Source organism: Gossypium arboreum, chromosome 5 (genome assembly GCF_025698485.1).
Source record: "Gossypium arboreum isolate Shixiya-1 chromosome 5, ASM2569848v2, whole genome shotgun sequence".
Lineage (NCBI taxonomy): Eukaryota > Viridiplantae > Streptophyta > Magnoliopsida > Malvales > Malvaceae > Gossypium > Gossypium arboreum.
The window spans coordinates 16,132,726-16,144,136 of NC_069074.1; the positions used below are offsets into that span (position 1 = coordinate 16,132,726).

General features: G+C 32.7%; 1 protein-coding gene across 1 annotated transcript; it reads left to right on the plus strand.

Moving 5' to 3' along the window:
* The first annotated feature begins 2,758 nt into the window (after positions 1-2,758).
* LOC108484702 (synaptotagmin-2) lies at positions 2,759-8,207 on the plus strand. The gene is made up of 12 exons (XM_017788589.2): positions 2,759-3,378; positions 3,992-4,090; positions 4,197-4,247; positions 4,342-4,465; positions 5,083-5,201; positions 5,415-5,516; positions 5,889-5,963; positions 6,256-6,332; positions 6,407-6,653; positions 6,917-7,267; positions 7,511-7,642; positions 7,904-8,207. Exons 1-12 carry the CDS (start codon positions 3,235-3,237, stop codon positions 8,027-8,029), a joined length of 1,647 nt encoding a protein of 548 aa, XP_017644078.1. The 5' UTR covers positions 2,759-3,234; the 3' UTR covers positions 8,030-8,207.
* Positions 8,208-11,411: the final 3,204 nt, after the last annotated feature.

Here is an 11,411-nt window from a genome sequence, read left to right on the forward strand (position 1 = left end):
ATGATGCCCTTCTAATTTTCGTATTTGCCACTGTTGAGTCCTCTGTATAAATGCAACACGAACTCACCAACCACACCCATCGTCGGCTCTCAAACATTCCCCAACGTATAATGTCGGTGTAGATTTGGCAACCTTGTAATCAATCGACAACTTCATGCTGTATTGTTTGATGGAAAACACACAATCCGCCTTGTTCTCGAACTATTACCCAACGAACAACTCGTCGAACTGTGAATTTGATGCCAATCTATGAGCAGGTACTATATCAGCGTACTCAGGGAACTCGGATGTATGCGCTGCATCTGGATCTACGTTCAACATGTTGCCCTCAGGTTTATTTCGTAAAAAAATACTATGACTCGGGTTACAGAATGAAGGGCCGTGAACATCTTCAACCTCCTCCGAGCCTTCATCATCGATTTCGTCCGGAACCTCATCAACATCGGGGTCACTGAAATCTTCAACGTCTTGATCATAATCTTCACCATTATTGGTCATTTCTCTGACATTTGTCTCAGTGCTTATTATCACATCCGGATGTATTTGTAGACGGGGACCGAGGGTTGGGTTGTTGTACGAACTCCCACCATAATTAGGAATTTTGGGTATCTGCGGCGTTCCACCGCATTCTAATTGGCCTGTCCATCCAACATTAAGATCAAAATTAAATTCGCGATGTTGACTTATTGGACTAACATTCTCAACAGGCTCTAAGTCTGCCAACTCAGCAAATAATTCAACTGGTTGGGGGTTCACACTCCCAGTGGACCACCATATTTCCATCATAGTGCCCAAGTCATCATCATCTAACAGTTGCATCGCACAAATTTTGAACGGATTTGTAGAGATTGGAAACTTGTAAAATAATTTGGACATTGCCCTTCCACAACGGATAGCTATTTTCGCACTGATCTTCCTTTTCATTTCTGCTAGCTTCACATTTTTTTTGAATCGCAAACCTACTCTTTGCCGGCCTTGAAATACACAGCCAATATCACCTTCTACAATTTCACCATAAAAAACAACATACACCAAAAACACCTCATTATTCATTTTTAACAAATTTTTTGAACTTTTCCACTTAACACAACAATTACACCACTCTATATATAGAAGAGAACCAAGAGGTGGAGCCATAAAGAATGGCTCCACCAAGATATTGTGATTTTTTAGAGTATAAGGGGCCCCGTAGCAATTTTGCCATTTCCTGGTGGAGCCAAATAATTTGGCGCCACCAGTTTCAAGTCTGACAGCCAACTTATTTGTTTCAGCCTTTTTTTTTTAAAGTTTTGACTTTCTTTTTCTTTTTAAGTCCTTATTTATTTTATTTATTTCAAAAACTTGAAATGCATTTTTAAAAATATTTTATAATATATTTTTATAAATATTAAAATATATTTTCAAATTATTTATTAAATATTAAATATATTTTAATATTATAAAACATTTAAAATGATTTAAAATATTTTTAATATTTTAAATGATTTTAAATATTTTTAAATTTTACATAGAATTTTGAAATTTATAATTTTTATTTATTTTTAAAATATTTAACATTTTTAAATTTTTATACAAATTTTATTTAAAAATTTAAATGTTTAAATGTTTTATATTATTAAAAATAAAACAAATAATAAATTTGAAAGATCATATCTTTAAATTATTTTAATATTTTATATTATTAAAAATATGGTTAATATTTAAAAATAATATTTATAATTTTCAAAATTAATTTGAGAAATATACATTTAAAATTTAAAAAAATCTAAAACTGATATTTAAAATTTTAACAAATATATATTATAGAACATTTCAAATATACATTACAAACTTTTAAAATTTAATAATAAGAAATAAATAAATTAAATAAACTAAAATAAAATAACAAAAAATTATAAAATCTTAATTTAAAAATTCTATGTAAAATTAATAATATATTAAACATACATTTCAAATATTATAAAACTAATAAATAAAATACAATAAGAAAATAATATAAAACTTAAAAAAGAAAAAAATTAAAGAAAAGACAAAATCTATGAAAAACTAATCTAAAATTTAATTTGAAATGTATAATAAAAATAAATAAAACAGGTAAACAAAATAAAATAAGAAAAAATTAGACTTCAAAAACTAAAAAAGAAAAATAATTATTTATTTAAAATTTTAAAAATTAATTTGAAAAATACATTTTTAAAATTTATAAATAATTAATTTCACAAATATATATATAAAGTTAAAAATATTTTTAAAATAATAATTAAAAATTTTAAAAATATTATAAAATATTTTAAATATATATTACAAATTTTTAAAATTAATAATATAAATTAAATAAGTAAAATAAATTAAGAAAATAATATAAAACTTAAAAAAGAAAGAAATCTAAGAAAGAGACAAAATATAAGAAAAAATTAAAAAGTTAAAAAGTAAAATAAATAAAAAGTAAAAAAATAAAAATCGACAAATTAGAAAAGTGGTGGCGCTTATTTAGAATGGCTCCACCTAAAATGGAAATTTTTTTAAGTTCTCCATTTTTTCAAATTTTTTAGTATTTTTCTAAGATTTTATCTTGGCCATGGCATTTAAATGGCTCCACCAAAAAATAATTTTTTAATACCTCTGGCTGACGTGATAAAGTGGTGGTACCATATCATATGGTTCCACCACTTTTTACTGTAAAAAATAGATTATTTTGTACATAATTAAAAAGATAAATTATTTTGATAATTAATTTATTTTTTAGGGTTACTTTTATAAAAAAGCTATGACAGTTGTATACTGTGAGATTGAACTCCAGACTTTTTTTAAGAAGATGACATTTGAGAAATTTTTGGAATGTTGTAAAGCTTAGGGAAAAAAACGGAAGGGAAATTCATAAATCATAACCAACCAACCGACAAGACGGCGAAAGGCCAAATATCACGCGGTTGAAGAATATTTCATAGCGAAAGCCGTTGTATAGGTCCAAAAACACTAAGCGGCTTCTTTGAACGTAAAAAGATTGGCCACAAGAACCTTTAATGCATTCTTCATGAGATTTAAACCATAATATCTCTTTGCAGCACTTCTTTCCTTTTCGTTTTTATCTGATTCATTCCTCGATCAAGAATGTTTGTTGCTTAGATTCCATTTCTGGGTTTTTTTTTTCTGGTTATTATATTTGAACAGAGCAAAAACTTCAAGCCTATATGTTTTAACTATTTTAGCGATCTTTTAGAAAAAGGAAGAAAAATGGGTTTGCTGAGCACTATATTCGGTATTTTGTGTGGTTTTCTGAACTCTATATTTAGTCTTTTTGCCTTCGGAATTGGAACTTCAATTGGGCTCGTCATTGGCTATTACGCGTTCATAAACGCACTGCCCGCTGATGTTGAGGTCTGGTTCTGTTTCGTTTGAATTCCCATTTTGTTTTGCTTCTATTATTTTCGTGTGGATTTTGATAACTTTTTTTTGGTTCTTATGCATTTTGCTTTTCATCAATTTTTTGTTTGAGTGAAGCGCTATTTCATGGGTGGCTGTTCTTGTACTTCCGTAAGCGGCTGTAAAATTTACCCATTTTTTAGTTGAAAAATGAATATAAGATAAAAACTTCATTCTAGGTGATCAACAGTTTTTCATTATGGTCTGATAAATATATGTGATCCTATTTGTTTCTTCAGCCTATTTTAGCTTCTGGATTCTCTCTCCAGTTTCAATGTGCAAATATCACAACTTTTTAGTGTCATTATGACCTTGAAAGTTGCACATTCACCATTTTAAGTTGAAAAACACTATTGTGTAATGATCACAGGAGCGTAGGCTTTAGGTTTTTCTAGGAAAATTTTCAGATTTTTTAGGCTTTTCTAAATAGTGATATTATATCCCACTGAGCATTTTGGTGTGGATGCAAAACAACATCGTAAATTGTCTCCAATATGATGATTCAACCATTTGAGCATTGATAAGATGGTTGCATTGTTTCTTTTGGTTGTTAAACATGTCTGTTTAGGATGTAAAAGTTTGTCCTTTGGTCGAGGATGACTTGGAAACTTTGCAGCGATTGATTCCAGAGATCCCCTTGTGGGTCAAAAATCCAGATTTCGATCGTGTATGTTATTCTTGCTATAGGTTCTTATTTCCTTTGGGATTTCTGCAATGTTATGTCTTAACTGAATTAACTTATGCAACAAGGTTATAATTGTGTTTCTCTGAAGGTTGACTGGCTTAACAAATTTATTGAGAATATGTGGCCTTACCTGGACAGGGTATGTGTAACTCTAATGATCTTTGATCTGTTTCATTTGTTTGGCTTTACCTTTCTGAAATCCTTGCTGAGTTTTGACACTTCAAGTTTTCTAGGCAATTTGTGCAACTACCAAGAATATAGCAAAGCCAATTATTAATGAGCAAACTCCACAATACAAAATTCAATCAGTTGAGTTCGAAACTTTCACTCTCGGTACCATACCACCTACTTTTCAAGGTTGACTCCTCTTCCCCTAACAGATATTCCTGTATATTCACACTCATAAAGCTCAACTCATATGGCACATCAAATATGTTTCCTTATATGATCACTTGATTTGACTTCTTTTCTGCATTCAAAGGAGAGATATTTATCCCAGACATCAGAGTATTATGATAGTCATGATGGGAACATTAGCTTGTTTTTAGAGTGTGGCACTTATGTTGAAAAGATTGAAGCATGCTATGTGTCTTGATCAAACTTTAGACTGACAAAAGTTGACAGTGAGGTTCTGAGTTATATATATATATATATGTTATATGAATAACCCTTGCATTTCATTTGTGATGAACAACTAGTTTTCAGATTGGAAGAGAAGTTTTCAATACTGAGGATTTGTAAGGGAAATGAGTCAGAACAATGGCCATTTGTAGTATAATAATTCAAGAAAAGTATTGAAAACACTCACTTGGAACATGATTGCTTATTGTCATTTAGAATACGAAAGTATGCATATGGTGGTTATGATGTTGTTGGGTTCAATGCACAAAATGCATTCCATTCTCTTCTTTTCCCTTGTACTTATTGCACAATATTATAGTGTGATACTCATTGTTGATTTAATCATATCCCAGGAATGAAAGTCTATACCACTGATGACAAGGAACTGATCATGGAACCATCAATTAAGTGGGCAGGGAATCCTAACATCATTATCGCAGTTACAGCTTATGGATTAAAAGCCACTATTCAGGTATTTGCTAGTGTAATGGTGGATTAAGAGAAAGAAATATACATGATGAGACGTGAAAGAAATGTCTAGTCGTGTATACACTATGTATATCTGTCTGTTCCCTTCTCAAGAACAGATATTAGTGCAAGCATATGAAACAAAATGGTTAAGCACGAGAAAGAGAGAATCTATTTATGGTTCCAGTGGGGAGTACTGATTTTCTAAATGTTTCAGGTTCTTGATTTGCAAGTATTCGGTATTCCTCGGATCACTCTGAAGCCTTTGGTTGGTATCTTTCCTTGTTTTGCCAATATATTTGTCTCTCTAATGAACAAGGTATGCTGTATTTAACAAAGCCATACATGGTTATTTATTCAGTAATTAAGTTTGTCCTGCATTATTGCTTCATTTGGAAGATGTTATGTATTTGATGCTGATGACATCTCTAAGCATTGTTCTTGTTCGGAGAGGTTTTTTTAATTTATCATCATCTCCATTTACTACGAATTGATGTTATTAACTTTATTGCATGTCTTTATTTTCTGTCTGTCCAAAGCTTTATCATGATTCAGTTCGGCATAAAAGGTTTAGGAGAAGCATCACCCAGACAATTATAGACTTTTAGTGGCCGAACAAAGATCTCCTTACCTCTTTCTTTCCCTTCCCTTCCCTTCCTTTTTCTCTTAATCTTCTATTTTTATTTTGTAGCCACATGTTGACTTTGGGCTGAAGTTACTTGGGGTGGATCTTATGGCCATTCCAGGGTTATACAGGTTTGTCCAGGTAATACTTCATTTCTTTTATCTTGCAATAGATCAAGTGTTGCGTTAGAGAACACTGTTATTTACCTTATGGATGATGGTTAACTGCTCCGGCCTCCACCTTGGTTATATACGCCAAATATTATGCCCATTTCTCTGTCCCCCATTCACTTTTCCAATGGGAAGGGAAGTGGAAACTGCATTCATATATCGAATCTATATGCCAGCCATAGAATGCCATCGGCCCGCTTTATTTTCCAGGAATCCTGTTTGCAATCTCAATACAACCCAAATATTCTTTTATAAATATCCAGGAGCTCATAAAGGATCAGGTTGCAAATATGTACCTCTGGCCTCAAGCCTTGGAAGTGCAAATAATGGATCCTGAACAGTAAGTGTGTTTATTCCAGGCTTTCAAGTTACAGATGAGATTCTATCTCTTGCTAACATTTCGTTAATTGGCAGAGCTTTGAAGAGACCTTTAGGAATTCTTGATGTGACAGTTGTCAGGGCAGTGAAGCTTCAGAGGAAAGATCTCCTTGGCAAATCAGATCCTTACGTGAAACTAAATATAAGGGAGGAAAAAGTAGCGTTCAAGAAAACTACAGTGAAACGCAGCAACTTGAACCCTGAATGGAATGAGGAATTTAGTTTCGTTATTAAAGATCCAGCAACTCAAGTTTTGGAGTTAAGGGTCTATGACTGGGACCAGGTATGATCCTTTTTATATGTTTTCTAGATTAATTGTAGGTTCCAAGGTTGCTCCTAATGCGACCAGCATAACCTTTCTATTTGGTGTCGTGATGTGCAATGATAGTACACATCACTGTTCTTTCTGTCCTTGTTGGAAGACTTTACTTAATTTGATAGCATCTAAAGCATTCCAAGCTAACCTGATACTCATGTATGCATGCCTATGTATGTTCCATAATGTAATTTCAGTATTTCTCAAGCTGTATGTATTAACTGATTCAGGTTGGCACTCATGAGGAGATGGGCCTAAATGTAGTTCCATTGAAAGATCTTACACCTGATGAGCCAAAAGTTTTGACTCTTGTTCTGCTGAAAACTCTGAACCCAAATGATCCACAAAATGACAAGCCACGTGGGCAGCTTGTCATTGAACTCGTGTACAAACCTTTCAAGGAGGATGAGATGTTAGATGACATTGACGATTCAGGTATGATGGAAAAAGCTCCAGAAGGAACACCTGCAGGTGGAGGTTTGCTTGTAATTATTGTGCATGAAGCTCAAGATCTCGAAGGGAAGTACCACACAAACCCACATGTGCGTTTGTTATTCAAAGGGGAGGAGAGAAAAACGAAGGTATGTGCCATAAAATCTCTGCTGTAAATATTTTGTTCAAGCATTTTGACTGAGGAAAACAAATAGTGCGGAATTCTGGTGCCAAACTTCCAGTGCATCTTAGTCTTTTAACACTGATGTTTAACAATAAAAGATTAGGCAGTTTCCAAATCCAGGATGCATTATTGGTTGTGAATCAGCAATGTTGCCTCTTTTATATTTTTGCCTGCATGAGCTTCGTGTTCCTTGTTATTTGTCATGCAGCGTATAAAGAAAAACAGAGATCCAAGATGGGATGAGGAATTTCAGTTTAGGTTAGAAGAACGACCCGCAAATGATAGACTTCACGTAGAAGTTTACAGTACCTCTTCCAGGATAGGGCTACTGCATTCCAAGGTTTGCTTCCGATTGCATTTATTCCAACCATAGTGTTCAAATGGTTCTGTTATCTTTGTATGATGGGGATTGTTTTCTTCTTTTGTCAATGTTTTTTTTCTTATCTCATTAATAACACCAATTATTGTGACGACGTTTGGACTTTCATTTTTTTATCATATTGATAATTCACCAGATCATGGTGCATAACAAGCTTCTGTTTCTTCCTCTCTTTTTTTCCTTTTTTGTAATGAAATAACTTTAGTTCGCATGTTTTACCAGGAATCGTTGGGTCATGTTTCTATAAACCTAGTTGATGTTGTTCATAACAGAAGAGTCAATGAGAAGTATCAACTCATCGACTCGAGGAACGGTCGGGTTCAAATTGAGTTGCAGTGGAGAACTTAAGTATGCCATAATTTGTTTTTTTCATGAAGTTTGTAAAGGAGATTAGTCCAGATGTTTTATGTTGCTAGCAACTATAGCATTGCTCACTATGTTTTTAGTTATGTTGTTACTGTTAATCAATGTTTCTTGGCTCTGCTTTTAAACATGTTAATGTCAATAACTCATTTTCCTTGCAAAATATCTCCATGAATACTCTTTTCTAACTTTTTGAAAATACAACCTAATATATCAACTTATTTCCTTTGGGCCTTTCTGCCCATTTAAGCAACTCACTAGGGCGCTATCAGCAGGCTTAGCGATCTAGGCCTACTATAGTTCAAAAGATGAACAAAAACAAGACTGGCTGCAGATGTGACCTTTGTTCAATACTGCTGCACTCTTATCCTTGAACGCTGCTGAGAAATGACTGCCGTGTTTATATATATCATCTATTAATTGGTCGATGGTGCTCAACCCCCAAACTGCTAAAACAAGTAAAAGTAGGCAAAGATGCTTCAAAGCTGTCGAATAGTATGCAAGATTTTCTTTCCATATTGGCTACATATCGAGCCAGAGGGGTTGGGCACGTAAGTTACTAACTAGATCACTTTGGGGGCATTCATAAGAAAATAAAAAAAGATAAAAAAGCTTTGTTATGCCTAGTGGACCAATGCCAACAAAGCCTTAGGGAACCTCAACTCTTTTCCTACCTTTTTTTGGGTCAAATCTGAGATTATATGCTAACAAAGATTTCATTTGCATCTGGTAGACAAAGTTACAGAATTACAAACTTTGAGATCTAGAACAAGAAAAAGAACGTGGAAGCCATCGGCGGTACAGCTTTTGTAAAATACTAAAAATTATTCAAGGGAAGTGGAATGTGGGAGCTCATTGTCTCCTTCAAAGCACTACAAGCGGTAATCGTTTATCATGTACCTTCCAACATCGATATATTTAAGGGTATATTAAATTTGGATGGATTCTCCATTTCTGTCAATCATTTAACCATGCACGAATGAAGAAGGAGAGCTCCTAAAATTAAAAATGGAAAGGCCAAACCTAAATACCCAAATAGGTTTTGTCGCTCTAAAAGTTGGTCTCTTTATTCCCTAAAACACTCGCTTAATATTCTTAGCATAGAATTCTCCACTAACCACATACATATACCCCATATTTTTACAAACCGAATAAGAATTTATGCTGCTTCTATTGTAGTGGATCTTAAATAAAGAGAATAAATGCTTGTCTTCCTTAACACAGTTCGTGCGGCGCTCATTTTCTTAAGTAGTAATCTACAAGGAAACAAGTTTTCTCAACTCTTTTATCCCCAGAATAAAGATACCCCACCAAAAAAATTTAAAAAAAAAAAAGTTACTTTAGGCAAAGGTTTTGATATATAATACTACTACAAAGTCCACGACTTGATTTCGAATAACAGTTTAACATATTTAAATTTTGATTTAGCATCTCATTTTCAAATTAGTTCCTCCAGAAAGTTAAATATGCTGAAACTGGAAGATACCAAAAAACTGTTTGACCAAAGATGATGAAGAGTTTCCACCATTGCCATTGGTCGTGATGAAGAGGGGTTGTGTAAGGCTGCAGGCAATAGAGTACTATGGTCCCACCAGTGGACAATCCAGATTAGATAAAAACAACAAAAGAAGTGGACTTTTAGCTCTCAACCACACGCGAGTCAGAGGGGAAAAAAAAGGTAATTCTTCGGGAAAGGGCATAGGTCCAGAAAAAGCCAATCCTCAGTCTTCATCAGTTCTTCTAAAAGGATAGGATCCACATTGATATTTGATGATCCCAAAAGCTCCAAGACTTAACTTTCTTACCCACGTAAAAATAAAACTTGGATGTAGTGGCGTTTTGCTTTTGAGGTTTAAACTCAAATTTCAATCCTACAAGAAAAATAGCTGGATTCCAATATATACCATACGACTTCATGATTTTATCCAAGGAAACGACACAGATTCAAGGTCGTCCTTGAGCCACAAACTTGTGAATTTTTTTACCAGGGATATTAAAAACTGCGACGGGGCTGGGCCTGTCCTTCAAACTGCCGGATCACACCGTCAAAGCACTCTTATCGCCTATTGCTATTGGATCAGTTTACAGTACCTTCATAATTCCCTTTTTGGATAAATAAATACCTTTACTATTTCACAGTTTATCTATCAGACCCTCTTAAATAGTACGATTAATCGTTTTAACTCCGAAAACATTAACGATTAAGTCATCCAATGAGGACGTCAGTTTTGACTCGCAGTCCTGAAGAGCTGACAGAGCATTAAAAAGTAAAACTCTGAATCAAATCAATGTTTTTTTCCCATTAAAGCAAAATCATTATTTCCAGTCATAAAACAGACTCAATGTTTTTTTTTTTTGGGTAAAAAAATGTCCTCGTTGCTTGTCTTTTTTTAATTTTTGAGATAGTCTTTTTTGACTTTTAATTATAGAAACTTAATTTTTTCTATCAATCTAATTTTAAAAAAGTAGAGTTTAATTTACAATAACTGTTAATTGATTTCATCAAATTTAAATAGTATCTTCTTCTCCTTTTTTTGATAATTTGTACTTTGTATTTGGACAAAATAGTAAACTGCTACATTTACTTAGTTTTCCCTCTACATTAGCCAATATGTAGCCATCCTCAAACCCGATACTATGCATAATCTGTTGCTTACATGGTTGCTATTATTAACATTTTTTTCCTAATGATGTCAATTGATTTCCTTCTTTCTCTCCGTATTATATAAATAAAAGAGCTCAAAGTAAACTTCAGAATCAAAGTGAGCAATAATTTTCGTTTTATACATACCATAATAGATCTTTGCAAAATTCCTCCCCATATTTTTTTTTTTGAAGCGCATTCAAAGAAAATGTAATTTCGAATTCATGCTCCTTATTGCTAAATGTGTAGTTTCTATCCCCACACTTCTCAAATAAAATTAACTTTTATTTCGTTGTCAGCTTGTCTAATATTGCCATCCAAATAATAATTGAATGCCTTGGGATATGAAATGAATCTCATGCCATCAATTATAACATATACTGTGGTGATTATTTATTTCATCTTTTAACCATGAAGATGAAGTTTGATTTTTATCTATGGAAATGAAATACATTTCATGACTAGTTTTTTATTTTTTTGGAGAGCATTTTGTAATGAGAAAATTAGTCATTGCAATTGACAATAAACACTTTGATTTTGACAAAAATAATATCATACCATCATGAAATATACTTTTAGATATTAAATATTCAAATGTTTAAATTAAAAAAAGTTTATTAAAAGTATTATAAATTAAAATATAATTTTAAAATCAAACAAATAAAACTAAAATTTTAAATAAAAGTTGAGCAACTAAATTTTAAAATATTCAAAATGTAAAAG

Excerpts from the sequence above, each read along its gene's own strand:
- LOC108484702 (XM_017788589.2), top strand. The coding sequence starts at position 3,235 with ATGGGTTTGCTGAGCACTATATTCGGTATTTTGTGTGGTTTTCTGAAC. Across the intron at positions 3,379-3,991 it reads CACTGCCCGCTGATGTTGAG|GATGTAAAAGTTTGTCCTTT; the intron begins GTCTGGTTCTGT and ends ATGTCTGTTTAG. Across the intron at positions 7,268-7,510 it reads GGGAGGAGAGAAAAACGAAG|CGTATAAAGAAAAACAGAGA; the intron begins GTATGTGCCATA and ends TTTGTCATGCAG.